This window comes from Gymnogyps californianus, unplaced genomic scaffold (assembly GCF_018139145.2).
Source record: "Gymnogyps californianus isolate 813 unplaced genomic scaffold, ASM1813914v2 HiC_scaffold_32, whole genome shotgun sequence".
Classification (NCBI taxonomy): domain Eukaryota; kingdom Metazoa; phylum Chordata; class Aves; order Accipitriformes; family Cathartidae; genus Gymnogyps; species Gymnogyps californianus.
The window spans coordinates 1,471,808-1,492,649 of NW_026114202.1; the positions used below are offsets into that span (position 1 = coordinate 1,471,808).

Consider the following 20,842-nt stretch of genomic DNA (forward strand, 5'->3'; position numbering starts at 1 on the left):
CCCCAGAAGCCCCATGTAATGGCTTTTTCATTTTGAGCAATGTGTTCACACACCGCTTCTCGAACAATCTGTCCCGCTCTGGTTTTGCTTAACGCTCGGCAGCGATTGTGTTACAGTTGCTCTCCGGGCAGCTTTCTCCCCCACCCTGCTGCAGGATGTACCCGTAAAACACAAAATGCATTTATTCACGATTTTCTAAATTGTTTCATTTCAGAGGTTTACAAACGAGGACCACCTGGCGGTTCATAAACACAAGCATGAGATGACATTGAAATTCGGCCCTGCTCGAACCGACTCAGTCATCATAGCAGGTATGTGGCGTTCAATCCAGGCCAGCTCTGAAAATGGTGCACATTAATATAGCATGACTGCAAGATTAATACCAGGGACCAGATGCACTGAAAAACGTCTCTACCTCCCATAAAAAGCTCTTGTGATCTGCATTTAATCAGGAGGAAAGGAAAGCCAGAGGCTTCCAAGTTTCTTTTTTTTTTTTTTTTTTTCTTTTTTTATGGTAGTATCAGGTTTTGTGGGGTTTGGTGGGTTTTTTTTTTTTTTTTAGGTTTTTTTTTTTTTAGCTCTCACCCTTTTTATTAAGACTGGAAGATTTATGGACAAAAGGTCTTTCACGTTTCTGCATGTGCTTTGAGGACGATGAACAAAATCTGACAAACCCAGCTTCCTCTCCTCAGCCCAGGTGTCAATTTTCTTGAGCTTTTAGGCTCGCAGTTAATAAATTAAAACGCCATCGAGTGCACTGGCTACTGCCGAGAGTGCATTTGCAGAGCCCAAATGAGGCGCTCTGGCAGCGCACGGTCAATGCAGCCTTTATAAGATTGGAGGGGAAAAAAAAACCATATATTGTTGTCTGGCAGCAGATCATTGCCGGTTACAGATACTCTCCTGCCTTGTCAGTCCCCTTTCGTTCGGGCTTCTTAAAAGGGCGTGAGGTTTGTGTTACTGCTGGATGAAAAGGCTGTTGCTGAGAACAAGAAGAGAGGAGGAAATGCTTTCTGAAGCCTTGAGAGTTCATAAGGGGAAATGAAGCATCTGCTGCAAGAGCCTGGCACCCTTTTCCCAGGTTCATCTCCAGCCCAAATTCGGCGTTGAAGTAGGAAATAGCAGTTCAGTTGGTTTCTTAAAGCCATCAAGTTAATTGTAGCTGTGGGTAGGATTGTAAGAGAGCTTGCGCAGCCTTTGCTGAAAGGGCAAAAAGCTGCTCCCAGGGGAGGGCTCGCAGAGACGAAACAGGCGCCCAGAGGGAGAATTAATTTCAAACGGGATCAGGCTAAGGGGAGTTAATGGCGAAGAATTTGGGGCAGGGGCTGAAAGAAACCTCAGATTCCTAAAGGTCGTTTTTTCTTCAGGTCACCCCCTTTCTAAACAGGGTGCGCAGCGGGAGGGTTAGCTTTTGCTTGATAAACCCAAGGTGTAGATTGGCCAGGCGGTGATGGAGGAGCAGAAATGGGGTACGGTCCTATCTCCGGCTGAAGTCCCACCTGCTCTAACAGGGATGCAGCGTTAAAAGGCCTCGTCTTTGCTGCTCCCAGAGGTGTATATTCCTTCTGTGCACAAACTCTCACGGGTAAAACCGTGGGTGGGATGAAACACTTCAGTTTTAGCACAAGGAACAGCAGCGAGGGCAGGTCTAGCCCCCTCTCCCAGCTCCTCTGGGCTGATGCTCAGTGGGTTGCTCTGGGGTAAGCCACAAAGCAAAAAAAACCCCAAACTTATTTAGCTGTGGTCAGCGCAAGACCAGCCTATTTAACACAGACTTTCCCTGGCTGAGATCTTGACAGCAGATAGAGCTGCCGGGGGGGTTGCGAGGGCTATAAAGCATGCTGGCTTTAAGCAGTGAGATCTAGGGCGTTATTGCCCTACATCCCTAATGTCCTTTTTCTTTTTCCTTTTTTTTTTTTTTTTTAAGCCACCATTTTGTCTCTGGGTTTTCTTGTTCTCGCCCTCCCTCTTGCTTTGTGCTGAGTCCAGGGCAGCAGCCCGTGTGTTAATGAGCAGGAGGATTCAGCGTACATCTCTTGCCGTAACTCCGTGGTTAAGCTAAAGAGAGTCGTAAAGAATTGTTCTCTCTCTGCCGGTTATAGCTGGCAGCAGAGAGACTTATTTAAATGGGAACGTGCACTTCTGGGGTGATGCTGTGGGCGGAAGAGCTGCTGCAATTCCTGGAGGTACGAATTGGGGAAAGATAGGACGAGAGAGGTTATACGGCTTTGCTTTGTGGCATTGTGAAAACTTCTGCTGGAGATTTGGGCCCAGGGCTGGCGTGCGTGGCTCGGAAGGACATTGCTAAATGGGGAATGGTGCGACAAGAGCCCTGAGAGCTGTTAAAGCACTGGAAAAACAGCCTCCTGCTGAGATCTTTAGTTGACAAAAGTTTCTTGGTTTAATGAAGAGAGATTTGGGGGGAACCGAAGTGTGCTCAGAGGAGGCCTTTGCTTTATTAACAAAACCAATAGGTAGGGTTTGAAGTCAGGCTGGAAATAAAGTGGTGTTCTGCGACAGCAAGGCAAAGTAATCGCCAGAGTCGCTTCCCAGAGGCTGTAGGAGACTCTCCACCACTGGCCGGTTTGAAATCAAATGGGATGTTTTTCATAGACACTTTAGCTCGAGCACAGCTACTGCGCTCAAACGGGGAGCATCCGTGCCAAACAGCCGATGTTTTATGCAGGAGGTCAGGGTAAACTATCCCAGGGATCCCCTTTGTGCTTAAAAATCTATGTAGTTTTCTGCCAGATGGATTCTTTTGGTGTAATGTGCTTGTGCTGGGCTCCCGCTAGTACCTGGACTCCTGACCTAACGTCACACAGAAGAACGAGGCTCGCTGGGAGCGGGGAGATTTCTTTCTGCTTTATAGCCTGGGTGATGGCCAGAGAGATCATGACTCAACGTGTTAATATGGTGGAAAACAGGCCCCAGAGGGATTGCTTTGGACAGTGGTGGTAATTATTAGCACTCCCACGTAGCCGTCTGTCCTAGGATGCGCATTAATGTATGGAGCCGGCACAGGGAGGGAAGTGACTCTGCCCAGCTCTATTCCACATCAGCGGTGGAGCTGCTCCGATCAGCTGTTTCCCCCTCTCATCACTTCATATTTTTAAGATGTGCTGTTTCAGGGAGATCAAACCCCACTATTTTCCTTCCTTGCAGCAGCAATTCAGCTGAGGACAAGCAAAACCCCAGGGTGGGAGGGACAGGACAGAACCCAAAGGCAGGAATTTCACAGAAATCACTGCACGCCTCTCACTGCAACAATTATTTTTTTTTTAACAGCATTACCAGAGAAACAAAATCAACGAATTATTTTCCCCTTTCTGAATTGTCACTTGCTTTGCAAACACGACACACGCCTTAGCGGAAAAGCATCCAGACTTCCACAAAACAGACGCCACATTTGCTAGGGTTCCCCAGAGAGGACTAAGGTGGTTAAAATGAATTTTCTAACCTCTCTTTGACCGATGCTTGGTGTTACAACCCAAACAGATCAGACTCCGACCCCAACTCGGTTCTTGAAGAACTGCGAAGAAGTGGGACTCTTCAATGAACTGGCCAGCTCCTTTGAGCACGAGTTCAAGAAAGCCGCGGAGGATGACGAGAAAAAGGCAAGAGGCAAAGGCCACCGTTGCCGTAAAACTGAGCCGGGCGCATATTGTGGGGGCTGGAGGGGGGACGGTGCCGTTCTGATGAAAGGCATATGTTGTAGGGTAACTAAGTGTGGTCTCGGATTTAATATGCTGGCTTACATGGGACTTTATTTTTTTAACTCGGGTGACTTTGGCTGGCTATCCTGCAATCCAGGCCTGGTGAGAGCGGATTTTAATGGTTTATTATTCCTTTGGCTTTTCACTTCAAAAAAGAAAAAAAAAGGCAGTACCCAAAATACCTCGCACCTTGGGAAGGAGATGCAGGAAAAGACCAGGACTCTTAAGTGCTCGGGATCTGAGCAAAAATTCACTCAGAGCCTCCTTGAGGATCAAGATCCTTAATGACGATGCCTTTAAGGTGCAATCGGCAGGGAAGGGACCGAGCTCAGCCGTGTGCCTTTAGCATTTGAACGGTGTCAGGGTACATGCAAATAGAGAGAGGGGCTCCATGGAGGAGCGAGGCTTTTTCTAACAAAGAGCTCCCTCGTATGCAAGCGGTATCGATTCAGGCTGCCCCTGCCAACCTCAGGAGCGCAAAGGTCTGAAGGACAACGGGATCTCGTCAGATAGCAGCTAATTAAGGACATTTCCCCCCCCCCCCCTTTCCAGGATCCGAGGAGCAGCAGATGCGTATTGGGCTCTTAGACTGGCACGTACATTTACTAAATTGATATATGTATGTACATACGCTCGCAGTCAGCGGCGCTGCTCGGAAATAAACTGCAGGAGCACAGCCGCGTAAATCTTCACTGAGATGGGGAACGGAGGAATTCAGAATTAAAACTGAAAACTGTCTTTCACCCGCTCTCCTAATAACAGGGCTCTTTAAAGCATAAATTGATCTCTCTCATTGGTATGCTGCAGGGCCTTGTCGGGGCTGCGTGGCATTTTATGCTCTGAATTCCCTGCCTTTTGTTCTCTGCAGCCCAGATCCCGAGCGCTGGGAGAAGGTAGCTTTTCGTTTGTGGTTTCACATATAAATGGTTGAGCAGCCCACAGTCTAGCCAGTCATTTTATATGTAAGACCACCCATCTCCTGGGCTGTGCTACCTAATAGCTGCAGCTAAGATCCTTAGGCTGTTAGATGTTTTCCTTTTTTGCTTTAGGATGACTGCAGTCTAAATATTTCCACCGGCAGCCAGGCGAACGTGGCGGCGTGAAGCTTGGGGTGGTTTCAGGCGTTAGGGAAAGCGTTATCCCTCCTAGAAAATCTCCGCACAGGCGAGGTCCCCGGGCCCAGATGGCTTGTCACTCACCGAACCTGGCCAGAGCTGCCCGCTGCATTTCTGAGATGCTTTCAACATTTGGCCGCATTGAGCCCAGTTGCTGCTGTTGTGTTTTGTCCTCCAGTTCCAAGGGTGGTCTCCACACCAGCATGTTAATTAAAAACATAGGCACAGCAGGCGCTTCCCTGGAGGCACTTTAAGTGGTTTGAAACTTTCCTGCATGTTAATCCCTTCTCCTTTGTGATTCCCAGTGCAACATCTCTGCTTAAGAGGGGCAGGTAAATGGTTACTGCACATACCGCAAGCAAAGCCCCTGCGTAAATCAGTGCAGAGCGAAGGCGCTGGAGCCGCACCCCGCTCGAGAGCAGCAAGAACATCCGTAGATGCCCGGATTTACCCTCTTGCCGCAATTTTCCCTCCCTTGAGAGGACTTAAAATGCAGCAAAGGAGGTTTAGGTTAGATGCTAGGACGAACTGTCAGCGGTCGGGCGAGTGAAGGAAAGCAAGCGCTGGGATTGATTGTGGAGGGAGGGAGAGCAGGTTGGACAAACAGCTGTCAGGACTGATTTAGGGAGAGTTTCTCCTGCCCCAGACGGAGGGAGGGACCGGATGATTTGCGAGGTCTGTTGGAGCCCAATTGAATGCAGCATCCTGCAGTCGGAGTCTCGCTCTGTTGCGTGCTCCTCCGGTGCTCCCTCACGCCATCTTCTCCCAGGTCTTCTCTTCCTCCAGGTCTGGGGAGGGGAGAGGTGGCCGCTCAGTTTAGTCCCCCTCCCTTGTTGTCACCCTGCCCTTTTCCCATCCCCAGCAAGTCATTAACTGGTTAAAACGGGGCACGTGGCACTGCTGGAACCCAGGGTGGTGGCAAGTTGCCAGGTTCAGGCATATGGTTGGGTTTTATTTTAATGGGGCGCTCATAGATATTTAATAACTTGCATGGCTCTTTGTTTGCTTTTGATAATCGGGTAATAAAATAATTCAGGCTGATTTATACAATGCTTTACGGCTCTTCTGTGAATGAAAGTGCCTTCTGTAACTCGCAGGCATTTGGCTTTGTTACCTGTTCTCCTTAGCAGAGCCCTTTTATGAAAAAAAAAAAACAAAACCAACCCAAAACCTAACCCGTGGAAAGAATTGTGTGTGTGTGTGTTACTGAGAAACCACAAAATGGTGCCATCTGGGGCAGAGACCGTCTTTCCTAGGCCTTCGTCTCTGTTTGGACAGGGCCGGCGCGGCGCGGCACCACTCTCCGCCTCGAGCTCCCAGATGCTACTTCAGTACAAATAAATAATAATAATTTGGCAAGAGCTCAGAGCTGTAGCTCTTCCTCTGGGAGCAGCCGAATGTTTCACAAACAATATGAGCTAATTGTCCTTTCAATCCATGGCTGGTTTTCCTGTAGAGTGCTGGAGCCCTGGACATGTCTCTGCCTTCCACCCCGGACATCAAGATAAAGGAGGAAGAGCCAGTGGAGGTCGACTCTTCCCCGCCGGACAGCCCTGCGTCTAACCCACAGTCGCCACAGAACAAAGAGAAGGTAGGTCTCCCCGACCATGCCCTGCGGAGATGTTGGTCTCTCCTTCTCCAGATGAGAAGAAGCTTTTTCTCCACTTGGGTGCCAAGACCTGATTTGGGCTTGTGAGGTTCCCCTCGTTTTAGAAAGAAAGAGAAAAGCTTGTTCGCTAAAACACGCGTTTGCTGCCCTGAAGTCTCCACGTGGATTTGGCTAATGCAGAAAGCCTTGCTGTTCACCCTGGGAATGCTTTTGTGGCAGGGCGAAAGTGCCAAACAAGTAACGCATCTTCTCCGAGATGGGGTCCCTGTGTCCTGGGGGGCTGGTGATTCAGAGCAGATTAGTCCAGGTGACACAGTCTCCATCTGAATAACGTCCCACCCTAGAGACGCTAGCTGGGGCTGGAGCGGTAATTCGGAGAGGGGATTATTTCCCAGAGGCTGCTGCAGGCAGCAGGAGTCTGAATTTCTGTGTCCCGCTCCCTGCACTGACATCAAATCAGTGTGGCTTTGGGTAAGTTGCTCCCCTCCGTGCCTCAGTTTCTGTGGTGAAGGTGCCTTAATTTTCCCTAGATTGCTTTTAAGCCGTCAGAAGGAAGAGACAACCAGGTGATTATTAAGCTAATAAGTAACAGCGTGTCTCCTTTTGTCTGTTGATCTTCTTCAGGAGATCACCTCCAAGCCTGTAATCATTTCTACGCCTACTCCAACCATCGTGCGTCCAGGCTCGCTGCCACTACACTTGGGTTATGACCCGCTCCACCCTACGCTGCCTTCCCCAACCTCTGTCATTACCCAGGCTCCCCCTTCCAACAGACAGCTTGGGTAAGTATGGAGGAGGGACACGTGTGCTGAGTTTTTTCTCCCGTACCGTCAGGCTTCCTGGGCAGTAATTAGGTACCTAAATAAGTTCCTTGATTGTCAGAACAACCGAGGTGCCGCGATTCCCGCTGCGGCTGCTTGGGCATAAGGGCCTCATTGCAGCACTGTCTACAAAAGCAGAATGGGGTGTAAGTGCAGAAAGCAGGAACTAATTGTCGTAGTGTAACGAAACGAGGCAAAACTCACCGCGGGGAGAAATTAAACCCAGTCCCCAAACACGTTGACATGACACTCGCTGTCTACGATGGGAGCATGGCCTGACTGGGGACTCCCAAGTTGCTTTTGCAGCCTGATGCAGTGGAGAGAGCTCAGCTAAACCGGCGGTAGGAAATTGTCTGGATCTTTAATGGCTTTGGGATTTTCTCAGACAGCTGTTGCCTGTGAAGTGTAACCTCTTCTGCAACCTGCTGGCCTCCTTCATGGTCAGCTTCTGCCTCGGGAGCTGTTTGTTTCGGCAGATCTAATGACCTGCTCCTTTTTGCCCCTTTAACAATCTGGATCGGCGGCTCCAGAGCACTCGCTGCAGCGGTTATGAGCCTGCCACACTGTTACGTAGCTCCAGCCCTGCACATAAAAGGAAGGAGCCTGAAGGATGCAGGAAACGCATTACAATGAGCCCTCAGGAGATGTATATTTAGCCCCACTTCTATTCTTTGGTGTCAGGATGCTTCTTTTTTGCTGTGGTCCTGGCCTCTTTCTAATTACCCTTGTTTGAGGCTGGCTCCTTACCTTAACCAGGCCATTTTTTTCACCTGTCAGTTCATATTTTTGTGTGTGTTTTTGCTTTGACCCTCTGGCACCATCAATCCAGGCTTCCTGACGGAAAGTTTTAAATCCTGTCTTGAGGCATTAAGGGGTTAAGTGATTGTCCTGGGGTTTTGAAAGGACATTATATTCCTTCTGTAACCCCGCACAGGCGGAGACTCGCAGGGCTGTTTGGAACTGAGTCCCCTTGCACTTGGAGCCACAAAAAATTCAGAACTGGAGTAAGCTAGACTTTAATATGATTTTATGTGCCCTTTGCAGCCCACGGGGCTAGATCCCTCCTAGGGTGGGAGAGTTGAACGCGCGCTACAGAGAGGTCGGGCTGCAGCTTTAACGAGGGTCCCTCTGTTAGGGCCCCGGCGGCCGTGCTGGGGTTGTCAGCGTGACAGAGATGGAGGGGAGGCTGTGACCTCCCTGTAACTCGGCTTGTTAGGCTGGGATTTTCAAAGCAGCCTGGAGGATTTGGGATGCCCAATAGAAATGAATGAGAGTCGAGCGTTCACGTTCCCAAGGCAGCCTTAAAAATTCCAGCCTGAGTTATTGGCACGATGAACTCCCCCCTCTGACCCACGTCCCCTGCTTCTCCCCACCCTGCCGTTACTCCATGCCAGCACAGCTTCCTTGGAGGATCCGAGGCAGCCCAGCCTCATCTGTCCCCTTCCCTGGGCTCGGCAGAGGAGGCAGCAGCAAATTTTTCTTCTCCCTCCCCCAAAGTCAGGCTCCCAGCAGCTCTACTCTTCTCTTCCTGGCTCGTCTCTGCCTCCATTCGGTTCCCTGCTGCGCTGTCATGAACGGAGGAGGAGCAGGAGATCAGCCCTTGCTGGCAGGGACAGTTTCCTTCCTCTCTCCGTCGTCCGGAGCAGATCAGCTCCGGCTTTTCCTCCGCTCTCCTAGAAAGGCTGAGTCCAGAGGGTCAGAGCTGGAGCACGGTGAGATTTGTGACACTTTGAAATGGAGGCAGGGGTGTGTGTGCCTGTTTGTCACCACACGCAGAAACGCTGCCTTTCACTGCAAAGTGATCTGCTGTGGAAAAAGTTCTTGGTGTTTTTGTCACAATTAGGCTCTGGCGCGATGGCCTCCTCCCCCAGCCTGCCGTGAGCGGGGCTGTTCCCGTCTCCCAGAGCCATTGTCTGAGCAAACACAAGCCAGCCTTGCATCGACTCCATATTTAGGAGGTTTTCTCTGGAGTCAAAGAGTCAGAACCGCTTGTTAATGGAAAGCTAAATCCTTGCGAAATCTCTCGTGGGAGCTCAGCAGCCATGGCTCACAGGCCAAGAAGTTACTGGTAGGCAGGAGCGGCTGCCCAGATCCCCCAGCTGCCCAGTGCCGGGCTCAGCCCGGGAGGACACTTTTAATCTCCCCGAGGAGGAGTTGCAGCAGCCCCTGGATGTGCTTTTCTGTCTGTGCAGGTGGGCATCGTGTCTCGGGGCTTTGGCAGCCGTGGTGTATTTGGCCAGCCGGCGTACGCCTAGGAGTTAACCAGGGCACGCCGTAATGCTGCTCATCAGCGTCGCGGCCAGCCCTGAGCGAGGAGCGGCAGCCTGGGTCGCCTCGGCGTGACATTGGCACGTGCTGGCTGCCGTGCGGTGCGTGTGCGGGAGGCTGAGTTACCTTAACCCGTGCTCAGCTAGGCTTTGCGCCCACCTGTTCAGAACGTGCCATTCAGAAATGGGAAAAAGAGCCCAGATTCACTAACCAGAATTAATTCATGCTTTCTGCCCTTGAGCTCATGGGGCTGCCGGGACAGCATAAACTTGAAATAATCCATGAGAACTTGAATTGTTGTTTCTCCAGGTCTCCCACAGGTTCCCTTCCACTTGTCGTGCAGCTTGCAAACGGACAGACCATGCCCGTCCTCCCAGGCCCTCCCGTACAGATGCCTTCTGTTATATCGGTGAGAGAAACTTCCAACACAGCTCAGCGCGGCAGAGGAGGGGACAGTGTTTTTCCCCTGCCAAATATATGCAGACAGTTCCATTTTGTAAAAATTAAAATCTATCTCCCCCTCTGTGCAAGATACGACTGGAAGAGGAGGAGGAGGAGGGGGCCCAGCTCTGGCAAGGTAGTAATAACGTGTCGATCACACTAGAGGGCAATAAGTCTGGAAAAAAACAAAGCCTTGCCTGGACAGATGGCTCATGCCATTGATCCAGGGCTGGGAACTGTAGGATCCCTGATTAGCTGCTTCCATTTGGAACAGCGTGCCTCAATTGAAACCATTCGAGCTTGCAGAGAACATGTTGGTCTTTACAGGCCAGGAAAGCCACCCTAACCTCACCAGCGTGCTAAAGAGCTGCTTGAATATCAGCCTTGCGGGTTGTGCTTTTTGCATACGGAGAATTTTCCGTGGTGCAGAACTCACGAGCAGATTTGCCTGGTGGGTGGCTTGTACATCTTCCGAGCGCTTCAGCTCAGCCCGTGTGAATCCTGTCTGTCCTGCTGGGCACGTCTTTTGGGTTTTGAGTGAGTAATGGCCAAAACCTTCTGCCTCAGGTAACAGGAATGTTGATGTCAAAGTAGGCAGACCGCAGGCAGCTCGGCATAGCTTGTGGGCATGGAAACATCTTTGCACCTTCCTGATTGTTTGAAACACGACTTGTGTTTGTAGCGCTTTGCAACGGCGTACCTGAGCGGCTTATAAAAGGAAGCACAAATTCTGTTTTTTCCCCCTTTTTGGAGAGGGAGAAAGCTCTCTGTGTTTAGGAGGGGATGCTGTGACTGTTTACCCTCGGTGTTGCGGCAGCTTTGCAGTAGAGCCGGGCAGAGAACCAGAGAGAATCTCGTACCCTCCCTCTCCATCCACTCTCCTGTACTGGTGGGGAAAAGCCCTCTAGGAGGGAAGGGAAGGAGGGAGGCTTTAAGGCTGCCCTCCTCCCTGTCCTCAGCGCTAGGCTGGTATGGCCGGGTGATTCCGAAACAGCCACCGTGGCCACCAAAGGAGTGGCTGCTGGCCTTCAGTGACAGCAGGCATAATTGATGGCAGTAGTTAAACGCTGAATGTTTGTCAAGATTTATAAATGTGCTTGGTTGGGGAATTATTACAGAGCTGCTTCGCAGAGCACGCTTGCGAAAGCACCTCAGCTTCCAAAACCCATGCGTTGCTTCCTCCCCGATAGCTGGCTCGGCCGATGTCCATGGTGCCGAACATTCCCGGTATTCCTGGGCCGCCCATCAACAGCAGCGGATCCATTTCACCATCGGGACTTCCAGTGCACTCTGAAGCCAAAATGGTAAGTGTCCGAATACATGCCAGGGAGTGTATCAACATCCACGGTGTCATCCCTGAGTCTTCACTAGCTCCTCCAGAAAAGACTCCCGTCTGGAGACTTTTTCCCTGCAGCCTTCGCAAAGAGCCGCTGCTTCTCCGAAATCCTGCGCAGCCGTCGGAGCGCCTTCCCGCACCGAGAGCAGGTGTTAACCAATGCCACCAGGAATATTAGCCTAATCACCGCCGCGGCTCTGGCAGGCAGAGCAGGCACGCTATTGTCAAGACAAACCTCGGCCCCATCCTAAACGCGGCTGTTTTGTAAAGCTGGTGCTTCTAGTTCCAAGATAACAGATGGGTTGGAGGTGGGCTTGAGGAAGGCAGAGCCAAGAGAAGAGATGATGTGCTGTTATCCAAGGATCCTGGTAATGGTTTTCACGTAGACCCCTTTAACTAAAAGTTTACAAAAGAATTTTCCTCTCTCGGCTCTTCGTGGCTCTAACTAGGTGCACGCAGAGGGAGGGAAGCAAACCTAAGTTTGCGAACAGAGAGCAGCGAAACCCCCTGGTTTTTTGGCCGAGACGGGGTGGAGGTGTTTGCAAACCCGCCTCTTACAGCGATGCTGCTCACCGTTGCTGGTGCGTTGTCACTGCTCCCGTTGCACCCTGGTTTGGTGTCTGCAGGATTCATGGGCAGATCAGAGCTACAAGTGGAGTGAGAGATCTTAAACTCTGAGGCACGAAACAGCCATCCTGCCCCGCTGGCGTGTGTCCGGCTGCCCAGAGAAGGAACTTGCAAGACATGGTCTTGATCACGCGTAGGTCCTTCTGCATCCCAGAAGGATGCCTCTGTGGGTGCTCAAGGACAGTTGGGATCCACAGCCTGTTCAGTCCGTGGTCTTCCAGCAGAGCCTGCTAGCTGGGGAGTGGATCGGTGCCAGTTGCAGCGGCAATTTTGGGATGTGGACACCTGTCCGCTTTGGGCCTAAGTTGGAAGCCACTGTCTGTCTTCGGGGAGGCCAGATGGTGATGGCTTTCAGTTGGATTTGAATCAGCCGCAGTCCCCGAAGAAGCCCGTTCCCCAACGGCCTGGCTCCTTGAATGATAGAGGAGCTGGTTAAAGCCTTAACGGCATGGAGAAACGGGTCCAGTGACATCCTTTTTATTCCTTTAACAGAGGCTGAAGGCCAGCTTGACGGCATCTTCCTCGCTGAATGGCAGCAACCTGGTGGTGGGCTCAGCCAGCACGATGGTGACCGCACGTCCGGAGCAGAGTCAGATACTTGTCCAGCACCCTGACGCCCCTTCCCCAGCTCAGCCACAGGTCTGCTGCTGCTTAGCCCGCAAGGCTGGGCTGGAGGTGCTGGGGGTTTCTGGGCCTCGGGGAAAGAGAAGGAAAACCTTGTGGCTTCCTGGTTTGCGGAATGGGTTAAAAACCTTGGGTTTTTTTCAGTGCCGCTTCAGCACTAATGCTCTCAAACACCGCCAGGCAGAAAACTTCAGCAACATGTTAATTTGCTTGACAAGGTCTGGAGTTTCGAAAGAATATTTTGCTCTCTTCTCCCTGCTCAATTACTGGGGTTAAACGCTCCCCTCTTAGGCAATCAACTCCACTGGCTCCTGCCAGCTAACCAAATGCCAGCCTTCCATCAGGATCGCCACCTGCTCCGTCAGTTAGATAGGCTTCCAAAAGTTTAATATCCATATGCTGCCTGACAGCGAGTACCGAAGTGTAACTGCACTCCCCGATTGTGGCAGTGTAATTACAGAGCCCTCACAGAAGCGCCGGCAAGGCTGTGTCTGCAGGACCGTTTGCCCTTGCTGACTTTTCCTTTGTTCTCCCGAAATAAAACCGGGAAATGTGCGGCGTTACGAAATCTTTTTGTACCAGTTGCCTCTGAGAGCTTGTTTAGCCAAAGATATTCAGGGAAAATTTAACCCAAATTAATTTTTAAAGCAAATTGCCCACTCAAAAACTGTCATTTGTTTGTGCTCCGCGAGTGAGTTACTGAACCCAAATGGAGACGGCGCTTTGACCGTGCGTGGTTATATGTGCATCAGAGCGGGATCCAGCGCTCCCAGCTCTGCAGCTGGAAGTTATCCTCCGTCAGCTGATACGTGGTCACTGGCCGTGTGGGAATCTCCTAAGTCATTGCAGCATGAAGTGCTTTTTAAAGTCTCTTAAGTGAAATTAAAAGGAAGGCTGTTTCCTCTGCCTTGCCCGTGGTCACTTACCACGTTAGCTCCTCGGCATGGAGGGGAGGAAACTTCTGCTGTCGGTTACGTGCCGTTAGCTGACTGTAGGAGTTCGGGATTTAACTAATTCCCCTGACATTCACACGTTCACCGGGTTCAGGATCTCAGAGAGTTCATGTGGATTCGCACCTTAAATTTGCAGGCCACTTCAGGCTCAGCTGAGGAAGGGCTGCCAGAAACGCCTGTGAAAGGGGCTTTGTCCCCGGCTCCCCTGTCGCAGCCAGGGCTGCCCTCTGTCCATCCCCGGCAGCGTGCAGTTCTGGCTGCTCTGCAAAAGCAAATCCCTTTTTGCCCCAGCCGCAAGAGCTGGCGTCTCCTCTGCCAAACCTTGATTTACGCCGGTGTGTCTCTGCCTGCCTGCACCAGAGCTTCTTTTCAGTATCTCTCTTTCACGTGCCCCATCTCCCAGGTTTCCCCTGCCCAGCCCACCCCCAGCACCGGCGGGCGACGGAGACGCACGGTTGACGAAGACCCGGATGAGCGCCGGCAGCGGTTCCTGGAGCGGAACCGAGCTGCCGCGTCCCGCTGCCGTCAGAAACGCAAGCTCTGGGTGTCTTCCTTGGAGAAGAAAGCCGAGGAGCTCACGACCCAGAACATCCAGCTGAGCGTGAGTATGTAACCGTGGAGGCTGAGCGCAGCCCTTTGCCGGCGTTAGGACCGTCGCTCCGGAGGGAACGTCTTCCCTGTGCTGCAGAGACAACGTGCATTTGGATGCTGCTCTCTGGAGCAGGATTGCTGCCTCTCTGCCTAGATTTCAATCCTTGCTTTCTATCCTGATGCTCTGCCTCGAGCAGGCCATGGGGGAAGAGGGCTTCAGTGCTCTTGTTTCTCTCCCTGTCCCTCTCGAAAGCGCTCTGCCTCTGCCCATCCAGGCAGGAGCTCAAGGAGCAACGCCAGCCTCGGGAGCAGAGTGCGGAAGCCCCGGGAAGCAGCTGTATTTGCAGAGTGGAAACCTCCCTTGCGCGAGGGAGAGCTCTCTGCTGGCACGGGGTCAGCAGAAGCAGTCCCGGTTCCCTTCCCTGCACGGTGGACCTGGCGCCGGGGTGAGCAGGGAGACTCTGCAGCTGCCGCCCGCAGCCGTACTGATTTTTTTTCTGGAGAATTTGGTTTCCCTGGCTCTCTGGCAGCACCCCCAGCATGCCTAGCAGAAGTGCAACACATCTAAAAATACAGACTTCACTTCCGTTACCGTTAGCCCCCTTGTTAATGCTCTCAGCCCTGGCCGAGGATCGAAGGGTCTGCAAAGACTGAACTCATGTCCGTTCTGGGCTTTTTCTTTCACTGGTGGCTAGTGACTCATGTGGTGGGATATTTTCAATAGCACTGATCCTGGTATTTTTAATCTCTTCCCAAGATAATTATAGAAACTGTTTCCTTGGGCAATTTTGAAATACAATTGACAATTCAGCTGTTTCTCCAAACATTTCAATAGAGGAATGATATGCTGCACAAAGTTTTCAGGAGAGTAGACCTGATTTACTGAAGAAGCTCACAGAGGTACCGAAAGCTTGGAGGAGCTCTGATGTTCCCCGCGGCCTGGCGTGGGCTGAGCTGGTTGTACACTCAGCTTCTCGCTCTGTTTAGTTTTCCATCGGAGCCAACAGCACGCCGGAATGTCTGACTCAAGCAGTTGGCATTAGCAGGAGGGCTCAGGCAAATGTATGTCCAGGATTAGACGATTAACATCGCGAGGGGCTTTCCAGCCAGCGGTGGGGGCTGCTGGAGGGCAATGCTGCAGTCCACGTCTTGCACACTAAATTCCCCAAACCCAGAAATTTTGTTTGGTGTTCTTGAGCCAGAGGCAGCTCAAATGTGACAACGAATTGTAGGTTTGCAGGGCACATAAATTAAAGTCCTGCTGTTGCTAGAGGCTGCTGTCAAGACCATGAGTGATGCATACGTGCGTGTTTGTTTTTCCGTCTCAGAATGAAGTTACGCTACTGAGGAACGAAGTTGCTCAACTTAAGCAGCTCCTGCTGGCTCACAAGGACTGTCCCGTCACTGCACTACAGAAGAAAACACAGGGCTATCTCGGTGAGTGATGACTTTTGCTGGTCCTTACTACCCTTTAAGTAGGTCTAAGCAGATGAAACCTGCGTAAGACGTAAAGAAAGGGAGTCTTCGCCTTACTCTCTGCTCCGTCGCCTTCAAGGACAGGACAGACCTTGGTCCTGTGCCTTCTGCTGACATGGCCTCCACAGCCTCTGTGTTGAGGAGGATCCACCCAGGCTGGACCTGCAAATTGGCACTGCAAATTGGCACTGTAACCTGGTTTATAAGATCTTGCAAGCAGGCAGCGAGGGCGACCACGGTGCGAAAGCGCCGAGGGAAGGAGGTAGCGCGTCTCCCTCCGCGTCTCTGTAGCGTGGAATATTTGACAGAGATCCATATCTCCGTTTCTCCCTGGAGCGCGGGCCAGCATCTCTCCACCCGCTCCCAGGCAGCGTGCCAAGCACTTGATACTCTCTTTGAAGTTAAAAACTATTGCTGCTCTGAAAGCAAAGCCAGAGTCAGAAAAGGCCAGACTCTATAAATGACATCATGGGGCTCTATATCTCATTCTCTGCAATTCACATCAAATTGGCTCGGGTTTGGAAGTAAGAAGGCCTCTTTTTATCTCCTTTTCTTTCTTTCTTTTTTTTTTTTTTTTAATGCTGCCTATTTCATTATAATCAACCCGGGAGCAAAACATTGTGTCTGGATTCTTATGTCATCTCTGCAATAACAATTCCACGCTGTGGTATTTGTGTGAAGACTTTGGGAGGACGCTGGAGTCCCCTAGTGTTGCCTAGATTAACGGGACGAGAGGCAGGGATGGATGGAGATAAGAAAAGGAAGGGGGAGAAAACAAAAGCCGAGAAAGCGGGCAATGTCCTTCCCGATTGCCTCCCGATTCCCGTCTCCTGGGTCTCTGAAACGCTTTTTGCCTGTGTGGTGAGGCACAAATACGTGCTGTACAGGGCCTGGCGCAGCCAGTTTATTTTCACTCATTACGGTGACTCAGAGCTTGAGTAATGTGGTCGTGAAAATCCTCGCTGTCCCCCAGCCCTTGCAGACAGGTGTTCGCTCCGTGTGTAATGCAGAGAGGCGACATGATTTTTCCTGTTAACTTCCAAAGTTTACAGTTCCTATTATTATTCCTCACAGTCTGTCTACTCCAATAATAGGAATTCATCACACATCTGAATAATAAAAATGAAATTCACACCTCCCTCCCCGTGCCCCCCCTCCCCGGCTGCCTTTTTTATTATTGAGATTTGTGACTAAGCAGGTCCTTAAACAAAAATGCCAGATTCCCTCGATGGAATTACAGCTGCCTCATGTACAGTTGGGTTGTTTTTATTTGTAATACCTTGTAAATCTCCTTTTTGGGATGCCAAACTATTATATTGCTCTGCTCGACCTTCTCTCTCACCGCCAAGTCAGTTTTCGGATCTGCTGTGCTAGCCGCATCTTTCAATAGGCTGGCGAAGGCCAAGCCAAGGTTTCACAAGGGAAGGTAAAACCCATTCGGGAAAGGGGTACAATATTCGAGCACCTGGTAGAAAACTGAGCCCTAAAATACGTTTGCCGGTGCCCAATAAGGTTGTAAACCTCTTCTCTGATTTTTTTTCTCCCCCCCCGGTGTCATGGGGTTTACCCTCTTGACGTGGAAAAAGTATCCCGGCTCATGCCATTATTTTGCTCTTTTAAAGGAAGGTGACCGCATCTTACCCGTAATTCATCTAGCCAAGTGCACAGGAGGGAATTTCCTCCTGACATCTGTAGATAATGAGTGTATACCCCGAAAGAGAGAGGGCTGATTGCTCTCGCCTTGGCATTTGATAGGTCACAAATTATCCTCTGGGTTAGAAGCTCTGCCTGGGCGCAGTGGGCTGTTTGTGGGAGAGAATCCAAAGTTTTGGAAACCAATCTGCGTCGCTCGCAAAAGAGCACGGAAGAAGGTCTCTGCCTTTGTTTGCCTCCCATCCCTTCAATCATAGTGCTTCAAGTTACCAAAAGAAATCGAGCAAGCAAACAGTTTGTAATGGGCTCTAATTGATTTTAATGTTCTAGAGAACAATAAAGAGCAAACCAGGTAATTTATATAAAAAATGGCAAAAAAAACCCAAACCCTGCCTTTGCAGAAGGGTTTCTGTTGCACGCTTTCCTGTGTGCTCACCCAACAGATGGTAAGGACTCTGAAGGAAATATTCAGTCTCTGGGCTAAATGGCCTTGAACCAAGTACCACGCCAGGAAACAACGTGTAGGAAAGTTCATTTCTTATAATGAGGAGACAGATTTATTACGATAAAGGTTACGCTGGGTCTGCCATCCTCGGTGTGAAGCCTGCGCTTTATGCCTTCCTGGCATGAATTCAGGAAGATTCGGTGGTGTTTCTCCAAGGGACGGGGCCAGCCGGACACGGTGGGTCATTATGTCCCAACTCTAATCAGTTTTATTTCCAGTCCTCACTTGCTTTTGCCAAGCAGCTGCTTGAGGGGGGGCCCAAGCTTGGTGGGGGGAGCTGGGATTCCTGTAGGGATCAGCCTCTCCGCTCCAGGCTGCTTTGGCTGGAAAGGTGTGTGTTAACTAAATACCCGCCTAATTTCTGCACGCCCTCCGAGGCGGAAGCAGTCTCCCATCCCATCGCCTCGCCGCTCACGCTGGTAGCAACACCTACAGCCTCTCTCTAACCTTCTTTTCTTCTTTTTTTTTCCAATCCCCTTCTCCTTCTCTGGTCAAGCAGAAAGCCCAAAGGAGAGCTCTGAGCCCACCGGCTCCCCTGCTCCCGTCATCCAGCACAGCTCCGTGACGGCCTCCCCCAACGGGCTCAGCGTCCGCTCGGCGGCAGAAGCGGTTGCCACTTCGGTGCTCACTCAGATGGCGAGCCAAAGGACAGAACTGAGCATGCCGATACCGTCACACGTCATCATGGCTCCACAGTCGCAGTCTGCTGGCAGATGATGTCACAGCCTGTGCGTGTGACACGGAGCTAACCGCGAACTCGCAGCCGGAGAGACTGACCGTAACTAAGTCCCTGACGAGTGGGGGGCCGATAAGGATTTTTATTTCTTTTTTTTTTTTTTTTTTTTTTTTTCCAAGTGAGTTAAGGGCAGCTATGGCGCTTCTTACACTGCCTAGCCCGTACAGAGCCTGGCCCCCAGCCGCTGCCCTGCCATCGCCCGTCCCCGCGGGACGGCCGCCGATTGAGCGCTTTTCTCGATCCTTCAGTTGACGGAGCCGTCAACTCGCGGAGTCATCCGAACACACAGAGCGCCTCACTTTGAAAAGCACCTTGAAAGGTTCGCTTTCAGGTATCGGTTACATTAACACTAAACCTCCGCGCTTGGTGGATCCCCTTGGCGCTTTCACTCTTCCAAGTCTCCCCCCCCTCCCTCCCTCCTCCTCCGCTCTCAGCAAAGGAAAACATAGCTCTTGGGAGGCTGTGACATTTAGTCGTGCTGTCAATGTATTTTATTTTTAACAGCATGCTGCTTCCAGGCATCTGCTCCCCCCTCTGCTCTAGCTACCTGAAACATTGCACCTTCGCCCAAGAAGCCTCCTTGAGCTCTGAGGTTAAAGGGATCGAGGTTAGTCTCGTCGCACACCTAACTCCCAAGATGCCAGCGACAGATTTTGGACGCGATGGGAGTGGAATCGTTGGAAATCAGTTTGTGCCCAACGGTCGGGAGAGGGGGACGCGGGGCCGGGGAGGGGACGCACGCGTGTTCCTGGTCGCTTGTGCCGCAGCGGGAGCTGCCGACGTTCGCGTCCCGCTCTCGTAACGGGACGCCGTGGTTGCTGGAGGAAAGGTACCGTCTGTTCTAGCAGCGGAGGGGCTGCTCTCAGTCTTCCTTACAGTAAATTGGTGCTGATCTGCGGCTGCTGGGCCCCGGTGCAAAGGCGCTCGGGGAGGTACACGAAAGGATCAGCCGGCCCAGCAGGCGATAATAATGTGAGTCCCAGAATTCATCATCCGCTCCCAACTCCACTGTACACCTTAGCAAACCAACCCCTCCATTTCCAAGGATCATCTCCTTTACACGTAACCTCGATGACCTTAATAATGGTGGCCTTAAATCATGAATTAGTTGCCTGTTCCAAGGGGAGGGAGCACAAAGTAGTGTTTCTATTTGCCCGGTCTTTTACCTCTTCTTCACGATTATCTTCCGCTCTCGGTGATGGAGCATCCGTTGCTTCCCAGCCAGAGCAAACGAAGGATTCGCAGAGCTTCCAGTTTCATTGGGCAGGTTAAAAACCCAGCCTCGATGTTGAAAGGCGCTTGGAATCGGGTCTGCTTGCTTGTCGGTCGCGCGTAGCGTGCGTGTGTGTCTGTGCGTGCTTCCCGAGGCTGCCGCTGGCCCTGGGCAGGAGATTGGAGTTGATGGTTTGGAAACGGGCAGGGATGCTGTTCGGGCTCTTGGAAGGAACCTCGTCAAAAGTCCGTGGAGCTGCATCAGCCCTTGGTCTTCCTCTCCTTCTCGGGAGGTCCCTCCTCACCTCAGCTCTCGCCCACCTCAGGTTGCACTCGCCACTTTTGAGCCAAGTTTGTTCGTCAAAAGTCATTTCGTTTGGCTTCTCCAGACTTGGAAGGTTTCCAGGGACAGCAAAACCCAAAGCAAAGTCTGAGCAAGGAACCGGATCCCATTACGGACGGGGAAGTTCAGCCGTTCGGTTTTTCTATCGATGGGATCTGTCTTCTCCCCCTCCCCTCTTCTTCAGGTTTTCCTCCGCTTCTCGGCAGTATCGACCGCGGCGTTTCCCCAGTTCGGTTTGTCTCGACGCGGTGCTGCTCTCGCGCTCCCCCGCTTTCTCTTGCTCATCTCGAGAGTTGTCTTGTGCGTCATCAGGGTCGCTTCTGGTTCAGATCCTGCGTAGTCCCGTCCCCCCCAGACCCGCCTTTTCTTTCTGTAAAGCCGTTTCCGCAGAGTCTGTGTGTAGACGGATGTTTCGGCTCTTACTATCCTGACACGGTATGTGTTTCTGCGGCGAGAGCGAGCTGTGAGAAGAGGACGCAGGGGGGTTTCGGCACGTCTTAAAGCCGTGCGACCCGGACAAAAAGGGGTTTCAGCCAGGTGAGGCACGGGGGGGGGATCAGGACCTTTTGGGAGGGGAACCAGGATCTAAGGCAGAGGGTTTGCAGGAGATACAAGATCCAGCCCGGCTCTGCTTCCTCTCTCAGAGCTGCTGCTGGATGCAGGTTGTAGAGCTGCGACAGGGAACGGCAGAAAACCCCGCGCTCCTTTGCGTGGTCCAAAAAGGTGTAAAAATGACCCGTCCTGCAGCGAAGGGGTTTGCTCCGGTCTTCAAACCCGCTCAGTTTGCTTCAGGGGGCTTTGAAACAACTCTCTCTC

The 20,842-nt window shown here is 51.6% G+C and overlaps 1 protein-coding gene across 4 annotated transcripts in view; it reads left to right on the forward strand.

Moving 5' to 3' along the window:
- Positions 1-18,537, forward strand: part of LOC127028391 (cyclic AMP-dependent transcription factor ATF-7) — a 43,932-nt gene extending 25,395 nt beyond the window's left edge. Inside the window, exons 2-11 of one of the 4 annotated variants that reach the window (XM_050914119.1) lie at positions 215-311; positions 3,499-3,636; positions 6,298-6,422; positions 7,065-7,222; positions 9,839-9,938; positions 11,161-11,274; positions 12,426-12,572; positions 13,914-14,111; positions 15,430-15,538; positions 18,235-18,537. In XM_050914119.1, the coding sequence (XP_050770076.1) occupies positions 215-311; positions 3,499-3,636; positions 6,298-6,422; positions 7,065-7,222; positions 9,839-9,938; positions 11,161-11,274; positions 12,426-12,572; positions 13,914-14,111; positions 15,430-15,538; positions 18,235-18,452 (1,404 nt within the window). In that variant the 3' untranslated portion in view covers positions 18,453-18,537. Of the gene's footprint in view, positions 1-214; positions 312-3,498; positions 3,637-3,882; positions 3,886-6,287; positions 6,423-7,064; positions 7,223-9,838; positions 9,939-11,160; positions 11,275-12,425; positions 12,573-13,913; positions 14,112-15,429; positions 15,539-18,234 lie in introns of all 4 variants that reach the window. The other 3 variants (XM_050914120.1, XM_050914118.1, XM_050914121.1) reach the window with 3 other exon arrangements.
- Positions 18,538-20,842: the final 2,305 nt, after the last annotated feature.